This window comes from Cheilinus undulatus, linkage group 13 (genome assembly GCF_018320785.1).
Source record: "Cheilinus undulatus linkage group 13, ASM1832078v1, whole genome shotgun sequence".
Taxonomy (NCBI): Eukaryota; Metazoa; Chordata; class Actinopteri; order Labriformes; family Labridae; genus Cheilinus; species Cheilinus undulatus.
The window spans coordinates 12,123,826-12,149,464 of record NC_054877.1 but is presented as its reverse complement, the minus strand read 5'-3'; the positions used below and the strand labels follow the sequence as shown (position 1 = coordinate 12,149,464).

Below are 25,639 nucleotides of genomic sequence, written 5' to 3'. Positions count from 1 at the left end.
AGTGGAAGCTGGATAGAGGTCACTGGGGCGGTTATACTGTCCATGCTCCTGCAATATTAAACATGGGGCTCAGCTAAAAGCACAGCCAAAATTAGATACAGATTTATCACTGAGAAGACATTGATACAACTGCTTAATTCTGTTATATTGTTTCTATTTCAGGGGTAAACCTGTGCCTAAGGTTTTGATATATCTATCTTTTTACTAACCAAGGTTGTCAAGATATCAGAATTCTGATATGAAACTTAAAAAGCCCAGAAGTATTTTGATTCTGTAGCAGCACTGATGAGCAGTATTGGCTTATTTTGTGATTTTTATTCTAAAAAATTATAGGCAATATTCTTTACACTGTCTAAATTGGACATATATGTGTTGTTGCTGAAACATTGCGATGTATTTTTTAAGTTTAATGTAGTCTCAACTCAAAATCTAGTTGAACTGACATATGAAATCGAACAGACTGCTGCTGCTATCTTTCCCTCTGATAAATAATATAACTGAATATATGACAGTGTTTCCCACAGAGTGATATCATAATTGGGTTGCGGGGTCTGCAGAAAGCGTCATCCCACCCTGCCTCATTTCGTGGAGTTATACCTTCAATGTTTCTGCTTTTTTGGCAGTATTCATCAGCAGTAGGTTATATAAAGACACTCAAATAACCACTCATCTTTTTAAACATTTCACTTGATATCCTGTGATCATTGCAGATAAGCTGCGTGGACCCAGTAACGTTACCTGAGCAGATTTTACTTCAGTTGAATAAAATTTTAGTCTGGGAAATGTAACATTTGCTCGCAGTCTACATGAAGTAAAATTTACCCAGTTTAACCCAACACAGAGTAATACAGAGCAGTTTGTGTATTAAAGGGCTGTTTTTATACTCAGTATAGTGTTATATTTGATACTTTTTGAGCTGTTTTCTGTATCAATAAAACTGTTTTTATTAGAAATCTTTCCTACTCCTTATAGAACAGTTTCCTCTCCATGTAGAAATAGGTAATACTTTATGTAGAGCTACATTTCCTCTATTTTCCTTGTAAAGAATTATGTTAACTCTATAGACAATTCTCTCTCTGATGCCTGTAACGAGAGGAACAACAAATTAGGATGCTTTGGCTAAATGTAAGTATTTGACGTAGTGTTCTATAATTAGAAACAACTGTGATGAACATATGACAAAGCCCCAGAAGCGGAGCATATCACTAGTGTCGAAGGAGCTGGGTTACCTTACTGGAAGCTGAAGTATACTTTGGTGTCTGATAGTTCAACATGAGGTGAGAAGATCTTGATTGCAAATGTTTAGCTGCAGCTACAGTGTCTAATGAACTGCAGCCATGACTGCCCAGTGCTCCTGCCCTCATCAATCAGCCTGCAGTGAGAGAAGCACACACTTTTTCAACTCAAAAACAACAAATATAATCACATGCACTGAAAAAAATTGAACAGTTTAATGTAAACTCAACATTAGAATTTAAACACTTTATGTGTGCATTAGATTATGAACTACACCAACATTTAGTTCCAGTAAAATTATGAAACCTCTGTTTTTTCACAGCCAGCTCTTTCCAATGTGAGGGTCGTGTGATGGTGCCTGAATCAAAACTTAAGAAGTGGTCTTTGTTAAATTTTTACCAGTTTATCTTTTCTTTTGCTCCAACTGTAACTGAAACTGGTTATAAATACATTTTTAAAAAATAGTAAATTGGACTTTTTTTGGGTAAAATATTTGTAATTCTTGATAAATTACTCTTAATACTTTCTAGTCTGTGATGACTAACTGTAAAAGGTAGAATATTTCAGCTATCATCCTAGACAGCAAGCAGCAGGAAAAAACGGTGAAGGCATTAGAGGCTTAATTTTTAACATAAGACATCACAAACATCGCAGACATGTGCTTATCCATGGAATAACAACAAAAGAAGAAGAAATGTTCAACAAATATGCTTGGTTGACTGTAAATATAGCTGGGAGACCCATCCAAATATGGTGTATGTGTGGGAAACACTGTAGATTTTAGCGCTTCAGCACTTTTATATACCTTGAAACATAAAATTGAGTGAGATTGGGGGGTTCTAAAACACTACATTGAAAAGTAAGATGGATTTTGACAACCTTACTACCAACAAAGATTCTTTTCCTGTCTGAAAATGTGCTGATATATATAACGCTCTCAGACTAACACCTCTTATTTTCCTCCACCTGTAACCTAATACCTGAAGCCTTTAACAGGATTTACATTACTGCATTTGACCTGAAATGAGGCCAATTTTTGTGATGGCAGAAAAAGATGCAATCATTCGCTGCCACCTGAAAAAGGCAGACCACGTTCATTTTATTGCTTCAACTGTGCTCGATTTTGAGCGAGCATGCAGGCAGATTAAATCTATCTTCTCTCACCATCCAAATCATTTACTCTGCAGAGATACTAACTTCTTTTCAATTTAATACCTCTGACCTGAATACCTTTCCTTGTGCATGTCTCTATTTACTGCGTATGACTTTCATTCATTTCAGCCTGTTTTTAGTAACAGCTTTTTGCTTGAATGCAGTTTGGGGGTTGTTGTTAATTAGATAGGTTAATAAAAAATTGTGACACTATTAGGCAAGGATAAATACAGCTGAAGTTTTATTATTTAAATGAAAAAGTAGTACATTTGTGTGAAAGACAGTCTTCTTAGAGATGAGATCCTTCTCAAAGGCTGTGATGTTTATGACCTTTAATACAGAAGTGCAGTCCAGCACCTACGCTGGCCTCGCAGTGCTGATTAACTACACTGAGCTTTGTCATATTGCATTTAAGTAGCTTCTTCTCTGTATTACTATTATTATTATTTCTATCTGCGGCCTGTCAGAAGCCATGTATTTCTCTCCCACTGTTGTAAGTGGTTTACTAACTAATCTTTCAACCCTGTTTGCATCTAAATTACTCCCACCTAGGTGGTACACCAATTAGAGGTAAGGATGATGAAGTGTGTTGGAAAATATCACGTCCACACCATTCCCTCACGTCCATATCAGACCCCTTCTCCACTCCCCCCCTCCCCTCCAAAGCCACATCACCAGGTTCATCCACACTGTCGGCGCCAACCCACCCTCCTCCACTCCCCCTTCCGTCTCCGACCGACATGTATTGTCTACTGTCTGCTCCTTAACAAACACACAATCACCAACCCTGACGTCAGGAGAATGGGAATGAAAAAGTCCAAGGTGTTATCTTGTAAATGAGCCTTTTCAAGGCCTCTCCTATAAAAATTAACCACCTTTATGAACAAACATGCTCACATTCACACACAAACAAACAGATTCTCTCTTGTGTTTTCATGCTGAAAGGGGTGAGGAGTTGCATTTTAAACTAAAGGCCACTGTTGCCACAAGAGGATCTACCTGCCTCCTCTTTGCAGCCTCAATGCAATGGCTGCATTTGCATACAGCCTATGCAGCATTGCGCCCCCGGCATGGGAACAGGAGGGCTGGTCAAGATTGTTAAGGTTGGAGCATCAACCTCTTTTTATGGTAATCATCTCCTTTCCCCTGAGTGAAAGAATTATTTCTGCTCAGCAAAACTGAGGTAAATAGTGGACGCCTGGGGTAAAAGCTGAATACATTTGGTACTACCAGCTATTTGTGTCACTGTCCACAGTCATGATACAACCAAGAATCAATCAGATGTTTAACTCTTTTGGAGTAAAAGCAGCCGTAATGCAGCCTTTTAGTGTTATTTCTGCTCAGAGAAACAGTGAAATGACCTTGGAGAAGATCCACCAGTGACTGAGTAGTTGGGAGTATTGAAGGCATCAGTGACAACTGCCACAGCAGTAACCTTCTCATTCTTGTAGTACTCCCACTGTTGTCTCCCATGGGAAAAAGGGGGGATTGACAGATTGGTGACAACAACATTAGTATGCAGGTGCATGTCAGTGCTGAATCAGATCACGATGAGCTCAACATGCAGAGCAAACACCTTGGAGGGATGTGTTGTCATAAGATCTGCTCTGGTATTATCACATGTCACTGCCCCGCCCTGTTTCACTTCTCGTCTTTGGTCTCATCTTGATTCGAGTTCCCCCTATGGTTGGTGGTACCTGTTTGTTATATTCATCTCATACTGCATGATGTATAGAAAATGTTTCCTGACATCGTCTTATGCTGCGTATTTTTGTCATTTTCAAACTGCATGGTGGCTGGCTGCCTTTCATGCTCCTACCATGCTGTTTTGGAGAAGTGATAGCTGCTATCACTCACTCGTGACATACGTACTTGTACTGCTTGGAGTTTTATTTTTAAACATGCTTTTTTGAGACACAGGTAAGATTTCTGTTTTAGGCTCCTTTTCTTTTTAATTTTTCAGATTATGTTGTTCCCATCTGTCAGCCATTTGCAATTCAATAGAAGTGATTATCTTATGGTTATGGACTTGGGGTGTCAAAATAACCAAATCAGAAAGGCTCTCCTGGGCTTTCATGCTTTGATGGAAACAACATGTTAGACTTCTGTCTGATGACTACAGCTACTTGGGATTGTGAATACTAATCTAAGCCATCTGGTGGAGGATTGTCTCCCTTGAGGGTTTCGTTTAGACTTGGTCAAATAGTTGGTGATAAAAGAACACAATTATGACCTCACTGCTGAATGCATTCACAGCACAGCAGCTGAAAGAGGATACCTGCACTGACAGTTACCTTAGAGCAGTGCTTCCCAACCTTCTTGCCATAGGGACCCCCTATTCATAGTTAAGAAAAGCTAAGATCAGCCAAGGAAAATTTAAACATCAATTTTAATTGTTTTCATTGACAAAATCCCAGCATAACAGGCCTAAATACACTTGTTGTTGACAAATGATGCATGTGTAAACAATCACAGTGTAGGAAGGCCACTCTAGAAAAAAATAATAAACATTTTCAAGAAAAAACTCATAATCTCAAAGTGGAAAAAGTTGTCAGTTTACAAGAAAAAAAATAGTATTTTTAAAACTTTAAAAGAAGTGAATGTTTGTGAACTAAAAAGTAGAATTTCTGAGACTATAAAGTCTTAAAATCAGAATTCCAAACACTGTTTTTAGTTTGCTTGCTTGTAATTTTTTGGGTTGTAAATTTACTGTTTTATTCTTTAAAACCATGATTAGAGACATAATGCATTAGGACCAACCTTAAGAGAATCTGTCCGAATTCAAGTCCGAAATTTTAAGGGAAAACTAATATATGAGATGTAAAAGTATGTATTTACAAGAAATCAAAGTCAGATTTTCAGAGTTAAAAAAGTTGGAACTCTGTGAGAAAAAAACTGACATTTCCAGATTTAAATAGTCTTAAAATTTAACACTTTAACTAAACAATTAAAAGTTTTAGAATGGTAAATTTACAACAGTGTAAACTAAAAGAATTTTAAGAAACCAAACTAAAAACAGTGGTTGGAATTTCAACTTTTAGACTTTATAGTCTCAAAAATTCTACATTTTTGTTCACGTACATTTACTGCTTTTAATTGAAAAAAAAGTCCTAATATACTGTCGTAATAATGGATAATGGGGCTTTAAGGAAAAAGGTTTGGAAGCACAGCCTTAGAGCATCATTTAAGGCCACTGATAAACTAATGTCTGCAGTACTGAGTAACATTTAGCCGGCACTCACTCATGTAGGTTGTATCCCATTAGAGGTACAAAAGCATTCAGTCTGAGATCAAAATGGAGAAGTACTCAATAGAGAAGCATTTCTCTTAAAGCCTAGTATTGAACATGCTGGTGAATTCATCCACTTCTCTGTTTTTGTGCTTCAAGCTTAACTCCATTCAAACATCTGGCAGTGACTGATACCCCACCATGATTCAAACACTGTTTGTCAATTATTTCCATAAGCAGACGGTCTAATCATACTGTGCTGGTTGTGACATGTTATTCAGATGACAAATTGACCCTCAGTCATGGTCTCTTTTCTCCCTTTAACACGACTAGGCAAATATTCTGTTAGCAATTTCCTTTTACTTGACAAATCAGCTAAGAGCTCCCCTTGCCATAAGCATTTTTCTTGACAAAACTGCGTCCATGTTGGGCACTTTTAATTATGCATGAAGTGGGTTTGACTAGTTGACTACAGGCTCTCTAGCGAGTCACTGCACAGATATCTGCTGTGGTTTCATGCCAAGTTTCATCTCATATTCCTCAACTGTCAAGACAGCTAAATTTGCTAATCCTCTATGCAGGAGCGCTGCAAATTGAGAACAGCGAGGAGTCCGACCAAGGGAAATACGAATGTGTTGCCATGAACAGCGCCGGGACTCGTTACTCCGCTCCAGCCAATCTCTACGTACGAGGTAAAGTCTGATTCTTAAAATTACTCATACCACCACGTAACTTGTTCAATCTTCTCGTGTTTCATTGCGTGTGTTCCTCTCTCATCAGCTACCATTCACTGTAATATTTTGACTCTTTTAAAGACACTGTACTCCTAATGGTGATTTCACAGGACGGATTTCAGTTATTTAGCATGATCAAAGCTCTTCTTAGGAGTGTGCAGACTGTTAGATCTTTCTCCAACCTCTATTAGCTCTGTTACACCTGCCAAGATGGGACAAATTACACTTTCATAATTGTTATTGATGCATTGGGTAATTTTAAGCGCGCTTTACTCACCTTGAACCTAAGAAAGCTTTAATTAGCCAAGATAAGCAAAACCTGCGAAGAACACTGGCAAAGCCTTTTAATGTTGTTTCATTTTTACATTTAATGACTACATTTCTGACACTTTCTCTCCTTTTTTTCCATTGATTTATCGTTTCCTCCACTGTTATCCTTGCTTTTTCCATTCCTCTATTACCAACGAGCTGAACTAACCTCAACCTCCTGTTTGGTTGTGAACCCGACCAGGTGCAGCCCCTGAGAAAACAGCTGCATTGAAAAAGCGTTTTCTCCGCTGGCATTGACAACCATGCCAGACCTCCTTTTCTTTTCTATTTTCACTGTATCGAAAAATCTCCATTATTCCCCCCACACAGAGCCCCGAGCCTCTGCAGACGTGGTGGGGTCTGGAGTTTCAGGGTTTGTTTTTGTTGCAGAGTCTCCGTGGGCAGGCTAATGCAGGGCAAGGGCAGCGTTGTACCCGTCCTGGAAAGAGCTGGTATGGGGGAGAGTGTAGTCTAGGTCAGCCCCTCCGGATAACACCAGCATGTCTGATGTACATGAAACAGAATAGCTGCTCCAGTTGTTAGTGTGGGTGGAGAGGAGAGGGAGGGGGAGAGGGAGTGGTGGGGTAAGAAAGAAACACAGCAGGCCATCAGTTCATAATGTTGTTAAAAGCATTAAGCAGGGGGAGCAGAGTTTACTGTAAAGGCCATTTTATGGATGAGTGATTATATTGTGTCTGTCTTTCATCCATTTAGATAAAAAAGTTGTCCCTTTAAACCAAGACTTTCTCACAAACCCCTTGGCTAAAGAAATGTAAAAGTAAGACTATAATGATAATTACTGTTCAATAAGTTAACCTCCTACAAACTCAGGTCTAATAATAAATGAAAGTGGGCTGTTGACTAATTGACTCGTTAAATCTCTTAAGTTATGTACTTAATCACAATTTATGACATTTTTAATGGATGTTTGAAATTCCTTAATTTTCAGTTCCCAACTGTTGTTTTTCTGCTTTTGATTTCATATTTTGCAAAGCTAAGGGTTCTGAACTTTCTGTTTGTATATAGCATGCTTTTATTTTGGGAAACAAAGGAACCTGAAAATGTAAGCTAAGATGTGAACTTAGATTTGCAGAATTAACTCCTACAGATCAGAAAAGACATAATGCATAATACTTTTGCTTTCTCAACAGATAGCTCTGTTGACGGTAAAATATCTTTGTTTTCTTATTTTGTATTTTTAAGGGTTTCTAACCTACTGTTTGGACACAAACATGCTATTATTTTGGTAAAAAAAAAGTAGGAACTTTGCTTGGTAAAGACATGAATGTAGCCACAGAAAATTAACATTTACAGATCAAAAAAGAAAAAAGAGAATGGTATTTGAGTGTGATTTTTGATTTAAGAAAATGCATAATACTTACGAATAAGACATCAAATACCTTTCGTTTCTTATTTTGCACTGCTAAGATTTTAAGACATTCTGTTTGGATAAAAAATGCTTTTATTTTGAAATCAAAGGAACTTTTGGAAAAAACAAAGGTCAAGAAATTAACTTAGATGCGGAAAAATGCAAGTTTACAGATAGAAACGAAATAAAATAGCTAATGGTAATTTGACCAAATAATACTTTATCCAATTATTTTGTTCTTCCAAGGGGTCCTAACTTCCTGTTTTTCCACAGATGAAAAAGGTGGAAAAAGGACAAAATAGCCAGAAGAAATGTTATTTAGCTGGAATGTTTGAAACAACAAGATGCGTTATAATTTTTATTTTCTAATTTTGTACTGCTAAAGGTTCTCAACTTTCTGTTTGGGTTCAAACATGCTTTCATTAGGAATAGTGAAAAAAAAAAAAAACTTCTGGTAGAACAAGGGTTAAGACATGAATTTAGGAATGGAAAAATGAACTTTTACACATCAAAATTGAAAGAATACAGCTAAAGTGAATGGTATTAAGTTGAAATTTCTGATTTTACAAATGTGTAATACTTTTGCCTCATCAACACATAGCTCTGTTGACCCGTCAGATATCTTTATTTGCCTGTTTTGTACTATTTAAGGTTCCTAATTTTCTTTTTGAACACAAACATGTTTTTATTTTAGGCATAAAAACAAGAACTTCTGGTAAAATGAGGGTGAAGACATGATCTTAGCTGCAGAAGGGAATAGTATTTGAGTGAAATGTTTAATTTTACAAGATGCCTTATACTTATTGTAAACAGACAGCTCTTTTAATAAATCATATATCTTTCAGTTTCTTATTTTGTACTGCTAAGGGTTCAAAGGGCAAACGGGCTTTTGTTTGGGGAAACAAAAAAGAACTTCTGGTAAAACAAAGGTAAAGACATGAACTTAGATGTAAAAAAATGAACTTCTACACATCAAAAATGAGATAAAATGGTTTAAGGAAAATAGTATTTAATTTTGTGTTCATATTCATATTTCTTTTGACTGGTTATCAGAGCTGTCTGAGAGGTTTATTAAAGTGAAATGAGGCATTCATAGGAGAGCCTTTTTGTTTGCCTGTGGCTGCAGTGGCTTAACTAGTCTATGCTGAAAGAGACACAAAAAAAAACATGTGATTAATATGATTTAAAAGCATTAATGCATTAATTATGGGCCTTATTTGCATTGTGATTTATGCATGACTCTGACATCCCTAACAGAAGTATTTTTCCTTGGAAAAAATTATGAAAAAAATGTTTTTCCAACAGACAGACCCTCCTCTTGGATCAGAGGAAGCAGAAGTAAAATAATCTCAAAGGAACATGGAGGCATTAAATTTAAAGATAAAACACTGCAGGCTTCAGAAGGTTTAGATCTTAAATCTTGACAGGATGGGATAGTCAGCCAAACAGCAAAGGCAAGAAAGGGATGTAAGTCTCGTCTATTAATCAGGGCATGTCTGTCACAGGTGCAAACGCAGCCCTTTTTCTCCCCCCTCAGAGGTAATTACAGTGGTTGTGTGGCTTGGCGCCAGCGAGGCCCCCAGGCCCAGCTAGTCTGTAACACCACCCAGGTAGCTGTCAACCCGATGGCCCCAACACCGGCTTTTCCGCCAGCCTCACCTCACCAGTGGAGAGATAGAAATCAAACCAACCGTAACCTTTTAAAAGTGTACTAGTCTGGAATGGAGAACAAAGGCTCCTGCTATGTTTTCACTCCGTCTTTGTTACCGCTGCGAGAATGAGGAGACGCGACCTGGGGGCTGTGCTATCACCAGGCTGCTTGATTGGGTTTAAAACATGAGGGGCTCAAGACAAGTGGCCTCTGACATGCCTCCCTTTCCTTTCCTGTTGTTATGTGTTGTGTTTTTTTATTCTGAAACACCAGAGGGGAGATTTAGGGGCTTACAACATCTGCCATGAAACCTGTAAACATAACAAGCTCTGGAGGCAAACAGGTTATTTGACAACTGTTACATTTAAAGTGTCAATGTTAAGCAGAAGGTGGGAAAAAAACTCTGATTCCAAACTTCAGGCAAAAAAAGAAACCTTAAATGGCCTGTGAACAAAAAAAGTAATAATTCCACTATTTTAATGCCTCGTGAGCTATAATGACATGCTAAAAAGTACAATGTTTCAATATTTTATTAAAACTTTTAAATAAATTATAAAAAACTATCACTTTATGTAATCACCACCTTCTCAGAATCATCCCAAACATCATCCCCTCGAGCTAGAACAGTAATTTGTAGGCTTGAAATGTCATAAAGTTAGAACTACTTGAAGGTGACATATAAAAGATAACCATTTGAAACAGAATGATGATATTTTTCTCTATAAAAACCCTTCTAACACCCGCCCACACACTACACTGTCAAACTTGCATTAAAAACATTTGTTATGGGTTGGTGTTTGGTGTCTGTGTTTCTGTTTTTTTTCCACTCCCCGGCGCTACCTGATCTCATTCCTGTCTGCAGGTACACAAACAGGCTGCCAGCACCACCAGCACCACCCTTGTCTTGACATTTTAGAGCCACCAGAGAATGATGGTCTCATATTTCTGTGTGGGAGGGGGAGAGAGGATGAGACTGAAGGAGGAGGGGAGTTTGTTAAAGGGGGGAAGGGTCCGCTCATGGATTGTTTGTCCCTTCATGTCCGCGTATCTATTTATGTCCTTCCACTTCTCATCCATTAAGACAGTGTGGGTGTCTGTAGGTGTGCAGGTGTGCTGCAGGTCGCTCTTGGTGACCCCCCCTCTGTAAAGGAGGACTCCATCAACGTGGGCAGACTCACAAGCATCCTGTGATTGTGCATGAGCGTTCATTTGTCAAGCGCTTATCCCACAACGGAGGAGGGATGTCAGCTTCTGTCTGTTGGCACTGCTTCATATATCCATGTGACATGTCAATATGTCAGAGGATGAAGTGCTGCAGCCGGGCTTTTCTTTAACCAAAATATCTCCATGCTGTTCTATGTGTGTCCGTCTGGTTGTCAGGGAGGGAAACTTAAAAAATGAAACATATAGAGAGGGTCATATTAATTTAATCCACACTGCCAAAGAGCCAAATTCATAGAAATGGTAGAATACTCTCAATTTAACAACACTAATCACTAAGGATGTACAGTATTATTAACACGATAGCGATATTGGCAGAGGTTAGCATAAAAAGTGATTTATTGATATTGAATGATATGAACATTTCCAAAAATTTTGGCTGTAAAAATCTGCCTTAATCAGCTATAAATATTGGCTATATGAACTAAGTAGTTAGTGGAGCTTTAGGCTGGGCCAACAGACCAACATCAGCTGAAGTCTTTTAATTTATTCATCATCATTCCTTACACTTTAAAGTGTGTTTTAGAGACTGATATGTATTCATTTGTACATTCTTAAATTTTAGATTTTGTGTTTTAGGACTAGAGTTTTAGGTCTGAACTACATTTAAATATCCTAATCGATATAAGCTAAAACTTAATTTGTAAATATTGGCATATCAGATACTAGAAAAATTCGGTATTGTGCATCCTAAATCATTGCTTTTAGTATACCAAAGGAGAACATTTATAACGTTCATCAGAATTTATTTACCAACATTCAGATTTTTAAACTCAAATGCAAACACAACTTTTTAATTTAATGAACTAAACAGAATTCAAGCCAATTTAAGCTATTTTTTAAATGCAACAAACATAGAATATACTGATGAATTTGGTATATTTTACTCAGATACCTATTTTGATCAACAAATACGTTTACTAACACAATTACATTCAATTTTATGAAACAATCACAATCAGTTAAAGCACTAATTTCTAACAAAAGATACTAAAGTTATAGTAATAATCAAAGACAACTATTGGAACATTCTATTTTCAATGCTTTCATGTTAATTTTTTCATATTTCTTCATGGTTGAAATATACAGACAGGGCTTGATATTAACACCTGCAAACCAGGTGGATTTCGGCCATTACAGGTGTTGCAGTGACTCCCACTAGCCACTGTGGCAGGTTGAATTTATCAGTGACACATCCTCGGCTCTATTCTAACAGTAGTTAGTTGTTAGTGCCAGTGTTTGTGTATATTGTTACTTTGGTAGACTCTTATTGCAATGCAAATAAAGGGGGCATTTTTTCCCCCAGAAAAGATGTAAAGTGCTAGATTTGTGTTCACATTATATTATAGCACAAATCCTGTGTATTGATGCTTGGAATTGACTTGTGGGCCACATTAATTGGGCATGTGGCTCCTAGGTCACCAGTTGCCCACTGGCGATTTATATTGACCTTTGAATCATAGCTCAAGGAATGGGTGATAATATCATTAATGCCTGATTAGTCTATCAGATCAATACACCTGCTGTGATTTTTGCTGTAAATGCGACTTTGAAAACAAATTTGTAAATATCAAATATTCACATTTTATTTGAGTTAAATTAAAGCTCTTTTGAGGAGCTTTTGGTTTATGTCAATTTTTCCACCCTCAGTACCTCTTATATCTTGGCTGATTCATCCCATATATGTGTTAGTAGTAATTCTAGCAAAAAAAAAAAATCAAGAGTCTTTATGGTGGAAAATGGAAAAAAAGACTGTTTCAGCACATGTGGTGTTATCCAAAACCTACCCAGCAGTAGTTTTTTGGCATGAAAAATCACTTAATAGACATAAGTTTAGTCTCAGTATCTTGCTAGGTCATTTAAAGGCATCAGAATTAATTAAAGTTAGCCTGATAACCAGTTAAAACTCCTCACTCAAGCCTTGACAATTTAGAGTCAGAGTGTTTGAATAATTGCAGTGCTTAGTATGATATACTATTTAAGAATGGAAGAAAATACTCAATCTTAGGTTTGGTTGAGTTTCCCTCCCTGAGACTGTATGTATGCATTACTTTTGCCTCTCTGTGTCATATCACTAACCTTCACTGTGTCTACAAAAACACTGTTCTGTTTCACTGTGTTGTTTCCTCTCCACTTTGTATCTCTTCATCCCATCGCTCACCTTCATCAAATCACTTCATCCTCAAACAGATCAGCGTGAAGGTTGGTTATTTTCACTTTTAATCCTCCCTTTGCAGTTCGGTCCAGGTTCCAAATGAGGTCGAACACCCTTTCCAGTCCCTTTAATGAGAACACAGATACCCAGTCCCCAAAACCCTGAATACTTATGATACTGCCCTTTTATCCATTAGTGTAAATGTGATGTCTGCATGAATCCCTTAATAGTGTTTGCATGCCTTCTAAACCACATTTCGGTAGCAGTGCCAAAACACACAAAGAGCCTGTACAGTTTGTTTAAGTCATGATTTGGTTGTTATTGTGTTTTGTAGCTGTGCATTCCTCCCACATGTACCTATATAGTCTCTGTCAACCACATCGGCTTAAACCTATAGCTCCTTTCACCCTTCGATTTTCCATCTGCCTCTGTATGCCCATCAAATGTATGTGATGGATGACTTCTGTAGTCAGGTTGCAGTCAGATATGTCAGGTATTTAGGCAGAAACACCCCGCTCTCCCACCGTGGGACTATCTGAACTGACAAAGCCATTCTCAGGGGGATTTTGTCTGTTTCACTGCTGTAGGCAATCCAGAGACTGAGCGATGTAATAGGCACATGTTTGCTTCATAGGAAGGCAAACACTCTCCCTGAATTCATGTGTTGTTGCAGCAGGAGGCCTTTCAGTTGAGGAAAGAAGATGATTCTAAAGATTTTCAACATAACAACACACTAATTTAACTTCATTAATAGTGCAGCAGCTAATCATTAAAAAAATTAAAGCAAGAACTAAAAATCTGTAGATTTTCCCCTTCAGCCACAGACTTAGAGGATAAGTCTGTTTTTTAGAGCTGATAAGAAATGTCTCTGCTACTGTCTGAAAAAAGTATTGGACAACATATTGTGACAGCAATATATCATTGTCCTGGCTCATGGGATGCACATTTTTAATTCCCTGGTGACAAAATAGGTAATTTGGTACCCTAAACAGATTTCCTTTGCAATTTGACATGTTATGTCACTACTTCAGGACTCCACAGAAGAAGTTGACAAATGAAGTTAACAAGAAGAAGAAGAAGAAATCTACAGTAGAAAACTGTGAAAAGAAGTGAATGGATTAAGCATGAAAGGAGGGAAAACTGACATGAAGTTGTAGTGAATGCATACATTAAACCTTAACTTTGACTTCAAAGGTGGGTTATATTATCTTCAGTTTAGCAGATTAGCTGAGGGATACAATTTTCTTGCAATATATTAATTATCACAGATTTTCTCTATCATGATTCTTATGTTGTTGTGGACCAAGTATTATACCCTAGTGTATCTTTTTATATTGTATATTTTTGTATCCTATCGTGTTGTGTTGTATCCTGTCATATCAAATATATATCAATACATCAAATCAAGCTGTAGCTGTACTTTAGCTTACAGTGCCCTATGCCATCCTATCCTATCCTATCTTGTTCTGTCCTATCCAATCTGATCGTATTCTATTCTTTCCTATCCAATCTTGTCCTTTCCTTTCCTATCCTATCCCATCCTATCCTGTCCTATCCGATCCGATCAGATCTGACCCAATCGTATCCTGTCCTGTCCTGTCCTGTCCTGTCCTGTCCTATCCTATCCTATCCTATCCTATCCTATCCTATCCTATCCTATCCTATCCTATCCTATCCTATCCTACTCTGTAATGGTATCATAAAGTAATGTATCCTATGATATGGTATCCTATCCAGTTATAAGTTACCTTGCCATTCCCACCCCTAGTTTAACAGATAGCACATGTCTTTTGATTAATCCCCACTCTTATCTCAACCACAAAACATTTTTGCACAAAGCGCTGACCTATGGAATATTTAAGAATGAGCTGGCAGTGTGCTGACAGGGGGATGATCAGCCATCATGGTTGCCCAGCACTGCTGCCAGGAAGCCTGGGAGCCCGCTGACTCCATGCCAGCGTGCTCAAATATTGATTGACTGAACAGGTTCTGCTATCCTTGGGCACTTTGTCAAGGCAGTTAAATTTATAGGTATCCAGCAAGCGGGCAGGCAGAGTGGAGACAGGGCTTATTTTGTGGTTTTGATAGAGTCCCGGAGCCCGTCTCTCCAAGCCGCTCTCAACAGGAGAGAGGCTTCGGGGGAATCGATAACAATTACCTGCCCTCTAGTCATTTTGTTCCACAGCACCTCTCCAAACTTAACCGCACGACATGAATTATTCACAACATTAAGTGTTCAATATACACAGCCCCCATTGACTGACTGCTCTTAGCACTGTTTAGTCTATGGCATCATGAAAGAATAACAGATACTTTGAGCCTAATGGTTTTACATTAGGGCTGCTTCTCTCAGGTTTCTCTCTTTCATAAGCATATGTTGTGAAAAATAGCTGCAGCAGGAGAATGTAACAGTTGTGTTAGAAGACACAGGTGGCCGTCAACATAAGCAGAACGATTTTTTTTTTCTCAAAATACTGAAAGGAAAGTCTGTTGTGCATTAGCCATGCTTGAAATCAGATGTTAAGTCATTAACAGGAAAATTTGATCAAGGTCTTCCTTTTCCCTCTTCTATCAGTGTGCTCATGCTTGTGATTCCATCCCATGTCTTTCCTAAAGACCATGCATGCTCTGCTTGAGAATGTCATCCCTGTCCTGTTCCCAGGCTGGCAACACTGCTTGGACTGTCCTGTGCTTGCGTCAAAAATCAGCCATTTTCCTGTGAACCTTCAAAGCACATGTCATGGCTTATGTTAGTCTTCTTGGTCTGTCAATAAATGTTCCCTGCCCCTGCATGAAAACATCCGATTACCCAGTATTGTAATGTCCGACCCATTTCCCCTTCAGTACACCAGGTTGTTTTGTAAACTTCTTTTTACTACCTGTCCTTACATTTTCCTATACAAAAGTCCATGTTCTACTTTGATATTTGGTTGCCATAATCCTAATGAAAAAGTTAATTTTACATCTAAAGAACTGGTTGATTTGTTTGTGAAATAAGCTCAAAATTTCAGACTCTCTTGTTTGTGGCTTAGACCTGCCTGGCTGTGTTTTCTGAGCCCCATAGTTTAAGCCCACATGATTGTATTGATAATAGAAAACAGCAGCAGGTCTGTTTAAAGCACCTCATTTATTTTGGGATCATTCAGATGAGTGTGAACCAGTTCCCCCTTATTATGGTGTGGTCTGGAGAACCAGCCTTTTCCTGACTGGAATCTCAAATGGTGTTTTTTGTATGTGTTTTTTCCATTTCACCATATAATGAGGGGAATAACAAGTATGGCTGTATGGTAACAACGTTCTGGTTCAAATTAGATTGGGGAGGGAGGGGTGATGGGTGGGAGAAAGGGAAGGTGGAGGGAGGCTCACATTTGAAAATCCATTTTCATGGAGACCGGCGCAAAAGAGCAATTACAGTCAAGGGCTTTTTTTTTCTAGGGAGATGTTGTAGCGCATTAGGGGGAACAAGCTGGATAAATTGTGCAGGGATAGTTTCATGCCAGAGAGTTTTGAATACAGACGACTTGCAGAAGTGTGATAGCAATGGTGGGTCATTAATAGGACGCTAAATGTTTGACTTGGCCTTGCTTTCTCCTCAGAGAAACAGGAGCTCCTTCTTCCTTAGTGTAGCATACACTACAGCAGTCATGAATTTATCAGGTCTGGCACTGATGGGATGTTCACATAGCACTGACAAGCACCATGACAGGCAGATGAGTTTGTTATGGTTGCCAAAGTTGCCAGAAAAGATCTGAAGTGTGCAAATATGGCAGGCATTTCTCATGTATCTATATTTAAACAGCAAACAAGTCCTATGTTGGTTGCCTGTTTATTCTGGGCCAGCTATTCAGCGTTGCATTGAGGCTCTGCATCGGTGTTTGCCTTGTCCCTGGCGACGTCAACGGGCCCTTCTTGTCTCCATGGGAACCCCTTTTTAATGTCAGCCTATCTGCATATCAGAACTGCACAAAGAGAGAGAAAGAGAGAGGGAGAGAGAAAGACAGGCCGAGCAGAAGAAGCCAGGGAGAGAGGGAGCGGGAGGACAAATCAAACAATGCCATCTCCACAGGGACCCTCAATGATGCAACTCTCACTGCCATTTGACACTTTGACAAAAGAGGGCCAGACAAAGTCCTGAGCAAAACTGGGCTATTTTTTTTATTATATTCCCTTTTGTAGGCAAGAGGATAAAACACCCCCTCAAAGTTTTCTTATGAATTTCCAGAGCCATCTTGTGACAGTCCTATTATTCCCATTGTGCTCGCCTGCACATTCGGACAAAAGCGATCAACTCTCCATTTTATTTGCTTTTCTGTGTTAGCTTTTAGCCTTGTGTTGTTGTATGGGACAGGACCATCCATTAAATAAGAAGAAAACATCATATTCACTGAATTTATCCAACCTGTTCACTATTTTTCCTCTGCTTCTTTCTAGTGCGAAGAGTCCCGCCCAGATTCTCCATTCCACCCACCAACCAGGAGGTGATGCCAGGCGGCAGCGTCAACCTCACATGTGTTGCAGTGGGCTCACCAATGCCCTATGTCAAGTGGACCATGGGTCTGGTGGAGCTCACCAAGGAGGAAGAGATGCCACTGGGACGCAACGTGCTGGAGGTCACCAACATCCGCGAGTCAACAAACTACACCTGCGTTGCCATTTCCTCTCTCGGCATGATTGAAGCCACCGCTCAGGTCACGGTTAAAGGTGAGAGATGTTGTATTTGACTTTGTTTTGGGTGTTTGTGCATAAACTCTGCTGTTTGTGGTAGTCAATCCAAAGTCTTTTCTCATTCATGAATTCCTGAAAAAGTCAAGGAGCTGTGCTCTTTCCACAGCAGTAGCAGGGTATTCCAGGGAATTTCCCTAAATGTTGCCTGCCACAGCCATCCCAGAATCTTGCAGAAATTTTACTAGGGCTCTGACTGGTAAAGGCAAAATAAGTTGAGGTGAAAAACTCAGAACCTAATGTTCACACATGCATGTCAATGCAAAATTTTCAGGATTTTTTAGGCCCTTCCTGCACGTGTGAAAAGACTACAAGATAATTGCAGGTTGCACAACAGTTGCAGGACAATTTAGGAGTTTTTCCTGAATATTGCCTAAAGAAGTCACTTCAACTTTTTGCATAGATTTCACCAGGACTCTGACTTGGAAAGCCAAGATAAGTTTGGGTTAAAAACTCAGAACTTAATGTTTACAAATGCAGAATTGTATTATTTTTCAGGAATTTTCTGCATGTGTGAAAAGGCTACGAGATTACTGCTGTTTGCAGTTTCCTAGCTAATCTTTTCTAACCTGCCTCATGTCACTAACCTTCTCTGTGTGTGGGAACACTGTTCTGTTCCACTGTATTGTTTCCTCTCCACTTTGTATCCTTTCCCTCCATTGCTCACCTCCATCAAAACATTTCATCCTCAAATAGATCTGCGTGAAGGTTGGTTGTTTTCACTCACCATCCTTTCTTTTTAATTTGATGCAGGTTTCAAATGAGGTCAACCTTCCTTTTCAGTTGTTTTTGCACGCCTACAAATGCCACTCCCTTAAATAATGTTTCAGTTCGCCTTGCCAAAACACACAATGCATCCCTCTGCAGTTTGTTTTAGTCATTATAACACCCCTGTTGTTTTATGCGGCTGTGCATTCCTCCCAACTGCACCCATGTAGTCACTGTCAGCCACATCATCTTAGACCTATAGCTTGTTTCACCCTCAGCAGTGTGTGATGGATGACTTCAGTATTCAGGTGGCAACCGGATTTGTCAGGTGTTTAGGCTGCAACACCCCACTCTCCCATTGAGGGACATGGGTATCAGAAGTGACAAAACCCCACTCTAGGGATTATGTCTGTTTCACTGCCAGAGGCATCCTCTACCCAGAGACTTCATGATGTGATAGGCACATGTTGGCCTAATGAGCACTGATGTCAGGGAGCGTGTGCGTCTTTCTGTCAGCATATTTTCCCTGTATGAATGTGTGAAGTGTTTGTGTGGATGCAGCTCTACCCACCTGTACTATGAGAGTGTGTTGTCTACCCATTGCAGCCTCTCTTATCAGTTGTTGTCTGTATTGATCCCTCTTTTCACTCAACTGATCGATACTCAGAATGTCACAGTCATTTAGAAAGACCAAAGAAAAACAGCCCCCCTTCCTCAAAGACGACATAATGAAGACCCTCTGTGTTGTTTGTTTTTGTCATAAACTCACAACGGGAATCACTCTTGCAATTTTCATGTTTTGTCAGTAATGGCCAGGCCGTTTATAAAGCACAAAATTGGGATTTCAGTCTAGCTTTTATATTCCTTTTGGGATATTGGCTGCCGACAGCACTATAAGGATTAGCTTATGAAACAATCATTTCATTGCTATGAGTTACAGAATGGAGAATTACATGGCCAGTCATGTCTTTTCTCTAAGAGAGCAGATTTCGGTTGTATTGTGACTATAATTTCAGAATCACACTATAATATGTGTCAGATGTCCAATTTTTCTCAAATTACCCTCAAGTCCTGAGGGTCCATTCTTGATATCAAAACTAATAGCTTTCCTTTCCTTCCTCAGCCTTGCCAAAGCCCCCTACCTCTCTCATTGTGACTGAGACTACAGCCACTAGTGTGACTCTCACCTGGGACTCTGGAAACCCAGAGCCTGTGTCCTACTACATGATCCAGTACAGAGCCAAGTCCTCGGACAACGGCTTCCAGGAGGTGGAGGGTGTGGCAACCACACGTTACAGCATCGGTGGACTTAGCCCGTACTCGGAGTACGAATTTCGAGTCATGGCTGTCAACAACATTGGCCGTGGGCCACCAAGCGACCCTGTTGAGACCCGCACAGGTGAGCAAGCCCCGTCCTCACCACCTCTACACGTCCAAGCACGCATGTTGAGTGCCAGCACAATGCTGGTCCAATGGGAGCCGCCTGAGGAACCAAATGGGCAAATCAGGGGCTACCGCATCTACTACAGCTCGGATCTGACAGCCCCACTCAGTGCCTGGCAGAAACACAACACAGACGACAGCAGTCTGACCACCATCTCAGGACTAACTCCTGACATCACATACAGCCTCAGGGTGCTGGGTTTCACCTCTGTAGGTGACGGGCCACCTTCTGACATCCTGCAAGTCAAAACCCAGCAGGGAGGTGAGCAACCAATTACTGTTTTCTGTGTTTACTCATCAAAAAAAAAGTAATTTCCCTGGTTTTAATTGTGTAAATTTGCTTACACTGCTTAAAACCAATGCTCGAAAAAAGGTTTGGTTTTATTTTTACACATGTGAAGATATACAGATTTAAAGAAACAATAAGTATCCTGAAAGTCTGCAGCAAGACTAAAGCAAGTACGATGTCAAATATGATGCCTTATAAGGACTACTTTCTTATTTTTTGTTACTTATATTTAGCAAGTGCCAGTCCTCATGTCTGGAATTAAAAAATATTTAGAGGAATTATTAATTCTTAGAAAACTGCATCTTAAAAAACAGCAAGTAGATTAATCTGAAAACAAAGTAAATTTGTTTTCACATATTTAATATATGCAAAAAATATGTAAATCTACAGTGCTTAACAAATTTATTAGACCACCTGTCATAAAAATGAGAAAACATAAATATTTTGATGAAGTGCTTTAATGCAGACTCTTTCATTTTCAGTGAGCTCTCCACATTTTACCATTTGGAACAGGAATGAGGAATTTCAAACTGAATTCACCTTTTTATACCCAAATTTGAGCCGGCTCACTGGGCTTCTCTTAGAAGTCAGAAATTAATCAAGCATAACATTCAACCACTAAAACTCATTTTTTCTGTTCAGGGATACAAGTAAATAACTATAATTTGACATATTAATCAAGAAATAATGTGCTTTACTATTTTTTCAGTTTTTTGTAAATCAGTGAAAATTCATGGATAACAATAATAATTCTATTTTAGCATTAAAAATATCATTTGGGTGAAAGAGCTTCTACATATTGGTGTATTAACCATTGCAGAAACATTAAAAATGATTTTGTTATTTACCAATGCTGTTAATTTAGGGCAGCTGTGGCGTAAACCTTACTTTGAGTGGTGGTCTAATAAATTTGTTAAGCACTGTATATACATGAGGAATAAATTTGTGTGGATGTAATTCAATTGTACGACAGTTTAAATGACTGTCATTGTGTTCCAGATGTGAAAAGTCCCCTGCTTTTGTTCTCTACTGTTTTAAATAAGGCTATTTGTGTATAACTCTGTCTCTGTCATGCAAATGCCTGGTCGGTTAAAGTGAGGTGATTATTGCAGGTGACACTAATCTGCTACCTTTGTTCCTTTGATTTTTCAACCTCTGTCCTCTCTCCCCTCTGTACCCAGTCCCTGCACAGCCGTCTAGCTTTGAGGCTGAAGCCGAGCTGGATACCCAAATCATGCTAACATGGCTGTGGCCCGTCCAGGACCCCATCACAAAGTATGAGCTGCAGTACTGGGAGGCTGGGTCAGAAAACAAGGTTAGAACAACAACAAGGAGTTAATACTACTTTATGACTTTGCTATTTCTTTCTCTTGGTTATCTCTTTCTTATCCACTTCTCTATATTTGTATCTCTAAAAGGGTTGCCAAAGTCCAGATTTTTAAACTTTGATACCATTCTAGTAAAAGCAAAACAATCCCAATATCTGTTTAAATAAGCTATATTCACATTTGTGCAAAAGTCATGATTATTTCCTAAATTATTCTAGGTGAGCTGCATGTGTGAATGCAGCCGTTCCCTCACCTAGAGCTGTAGTCAGACTGCTTGTTTTATAGCTTGATCCAAAAGGCGTAGGGTTTCAGGACAAACATGTCAACCATGTTTGGTTTCTTCAGTAACACCAGTGACGCTGATCTATAAGAGCACACAGCTCTGCATGAGACGCAGTCACAGATGTGAACAAACAGCACCCCTCTTCCTTCTGTCATATCTGTTAAGTCATGGCACAAATTTATGACTCTGTGACTGCCTAATCTGGTATAGTGACCATTGCCTAAGATGAAAAAATCTTACAAGTCTAACCTCAACTTAACAGGTAAACTGCAGGAAAATTTCCCTCTGTAAGGGAAAAGTGTGACCAAGCAAATCAGGGTAGGTTGTACGGACACAAGGTTCATGATATTGGTTAATTTAGCATCTTTAATTTGTAAAAACTACAGGCTCACTTTTGCACACTCTCTAAATTGCACAAATATATTGGCAACAATAAATTGGCTTACTCCCTTTTAATTGCAGCAGCCACCGCTTAAAGATATTATTGACGATGTGGTACTTTCCAACACAAACACATAATATGATAATAGAGATCTATCTATCTATCTATCTATCTATCTATCTATCATGCAATGTCTCTGAATAAGATTGTGCAGCTGAATCAGTATTGTAGCATCAATTTTGTCATCTCTGCAGCATTTTACCAAGAATCACTGTAGTAACAGACAGCTAAGTTGTCATCTATCTTTCTCTCTCTGTTATGACTCTGTTTAACTCCCATGGACCACTGCCTCAGCTTTGAACTAGTTTTTTGGACCAAGTTGTTCTCTACTTTAAATGCATGTCAGGAAAGTAAGACAGCAGTCTCGGCTTTAGGATTAAAGTTGGAGCTTAATTCCTCAATGTCTGATTCCCTCCAGATACATGTGACCTTTAACCCAGCCGGCTCTTATGCTGTGGTTGGTCTAAAGCCAAACACAGTGTACTACTTCTCGCTGGCAGCCCGTTCTGAGATGGGTTTAGGCGTCTACACCCAGCCCATCGAGGCCCGCACCGCCCAGTCCAGTAAGTCCATAATTTCTACTCTCTTGTGCTGCCTCTTTTATCTGTCTTAACTGCTTTCTGTCCACTAACCAGACTGATTTTGTGGAATAAGAGTCGCCCACAGCCAGCTAAGGCAGGTTAAGGTTTAGGCAGGACAAACTGAAGTTTCATAGAGCTTAAATCAGACAGCGGTGGCGACTTGAATGTCAACTCAATTTCTGCACAACATAAAGTGCTGACAGTGCAGCCATCCCGGTCAGCCTCACGCTCCCACCGCCTCCCCTCTGTCACCAACACTAACCCTCCTGTCCATCTATCTGAGGGCAGGCCCTGTGTTTCAAAGGTATGTTTAATGTGTCTTTTCCCCACATTCGTGAGCCCTGCTGTGTTTTTTTTTTCCTTTTTTTTGCCTCAAATCATCATTATGTGCTTTTACAGTGCCAGCACTCAAAATGTCACTCTCTGCCAGCTGACTGCAGATTTTTTATGCTGTGGTGGCAACTTGCTTGTACCAGCTCGAACAGGAGGCTTATTTTCAGTACAGTAATACCTTGTGCAAATGCTGTGCATGACCAAGTTTAATTGAATCAATATAGTCAGATACCTTTTCTAAAGTGATCCCTTATTGTATCTATTTTTAAGTTAAACTGGTTAAAAAATTGCCTGGCGTGATGCTCTAGTGATTTCATTTGGCCCTTAGAGGTGATACAGAGTGGAGCTTCTTCCCTTACAAAAGATCTTTGAGTATCGACACGAGCTTGCTCACAGCACACCAACTTGCCAAAAGACAAGTTTAATATCAGCTGGGCGTTAGGCTACTCCTGCAATTAGCGCTAATTAGTAACAGCTGATTTGTGTGCACCGTGTGCACTCGCACCGCTGATCACATTCAAACCCTCTAATTTCAACTGGCATTTCCCGCAAAACTGCACTGTAGAACCTGGCTGTAGAACAGCTTTGCAGCTCCAGCAGAACATGATGAAATCAAAGTTGACTTTGGTAAAGGAACGATCAGACTTTGTCCCGTTTATATAAGTGGATACAGAGCTTTTAAAGCCAGCCAGGATCAACCCTGCTACCTATCCTTAGGTTTGGCTTGGGACATCTCCACAGCTTTTATTAGTGTTGGATTTTGCTTTACAAATCATTGGCCAATTCAAATCTCAAGCCAGTAGTTTTTTTTTTTTTTTTAACAAAATTCATGGGTACATGCTTTCAAGAAAGCCCCAAAACAGTGTCAGATGGAATGTGACGCTCCAAATTAAATATTTTTCCAGCCAGTTTGAAGATCGCCATGTCTGCAAGATTGAACGAGAAAAGCAAGCATAAACTAGACCAAAGTGATGAAGATCTCTTTTTGAAATCCTTCCCTGTTCAGACAGAGAAAATCACTGAAGAGCCAATAGCTCTGACAAACACAGAGATATAAAACTGTCAGACAAGATCATGAGTGGTGATGAGTGTGTGTCCTTGCAGCTCCTGTCAGCAGGAGACACAAGGACGCAAAATTTGGATTTCATGGGCCGGGATGTTGATGTGCATGAAATGAGCAGCATGCTCAGGAAGGATGTGAGACAGCAGTGGCAAAGTGTGACATTTTTAGTGCTACATTTAAACATTTCGTTTGTATTACTGCTTTTTTTTTTAATATTCAGAGCAGTGAACACAAACATAGCTGTTTAAATATATCTTTTGGCGTTTATAAATGGTCAAACAAGGGCTTCACATTCTGTAAAAAAGCAATTACCTTTCATAAAAGGGGATAAATATTTAAGCAAGAGTAGCTGAGAGAGTTGCAAATTAGTTCAAGGTGTAATTTTTTTTGGAGTAAAATCCAGAGGTTATTTTCAACACAAAAACACAGAATTGGACACAGAGTCATGGGTACATTTATTTTAATGTGCTTATCAAAGAGCTCAAAACGAATCATTATATTTCAAGAAAAAAACAGACTTTTCAGGGACTATTCAGAAACTGTTCTGAAACCCAAAGAGCCCTTTATACCTTGGATTGCTTTAACAATTGCATTAACATTGTAATAGGGCATATAGATAGAATTGAGATAGCTGTAAGACTTGATGATATCTCAGTTTAAGTTAAGCTACAAGCAGGTGATAATTTTTTGTTTGTGAATGAGCTGGTTTTAAGAGCTGGCTCTTTTATACAAGAGATGGTTTCTTTTTTCCATTTTTGTTGTTTTGATAGACATAAGCCAAAATGGTTCCAAATAAATAGCAACTGGGAGCCAAAAGATCTGCTTCCCTGAGCCAAAGATCCAGATCTCTACAAAGAGCTGGAATTCCCATCACTAAAATCAAGGCTGGATGGACATAGATAAAGCCATGCTTATTGTTTACTGATGGACAACCACAGATTTATCAGTTGGCAGGACAGTCTTTAATGTGTGCCAGCACATGCTGCATCCACATGACCAAGCTTATCCAGATAAAGGCATCTGAAACCACCCACCTATGCCCTCTGAGCTACCAGATATCAAATCGTCTTCAGAAGGCATTGAGGTTTGTCCAAACCTAGCTTAAAGGACTCCCACTCAGTAAACGATTGATGTTAATCTATGCAAATGCAAGGTGTCAAAATGTCAAACTTTGCTTTTATGACTTAAACTTATATCATATATGTTGAAGTACATGATATGTAAATGCCTAATCATTAAAGTCCCTATAAAGTAGTAAAAAAAAAAGTCTTGACTCTAGGTTTGTTTGATGACAAGCCAATGTGTTATACCAGGCCAAACTTTAACATACTTCTCACAAATTTAAAAAAAAAAAGTTTCTGGTCAGAGTACAGCTGCCTGGCTCTGTGCCA

The 25,639-nt window shown here is 39.1% G+C and overlaps 1 protein-coding gene across 12 annotated transcripts in view; it reads left to right on the top strand.

Annotated features, from left to right (window-relative positions):
- Positions 1-25,639, top strand: part of LOC121519743 (receptor-type tyrosine-protein phosphatase F) — a 272,460-nt gene that overhangs the window by 154,243 nt on the left and 92,578 nt on the right. For 11 of the 12 annotated variants that reach the window (XM_041802600.1, XM_041802610.1, XM_041802607.1 and 8 more), the window contains exons 6-10: positions 6,199-6,309; positions 17,488-17,757; positions 19,610-20,191; positions 21,400-21,533; positions 22,690-22,834. In XM_041802600.1, coding sequence (XP_041658534.1) covers positions 6,199-6,309; positions 17,488-17,757; positions 19,610-20,191; positions 21,400-21,533; positions 22,690-22,834 — 1,242 coding nt within the window. Of the gene's footprint in view, positions 1-2,946; positions 2,959-6,198; positions 6,310-17,487; positions 17,758-19,609; positions 20,192-21,399; positions 21,534-22,689; positions 22,835-25,639 lie in introns of those variants that run through there. The other variant, XM_041802608.1, reaches the window with a different exon arrangement.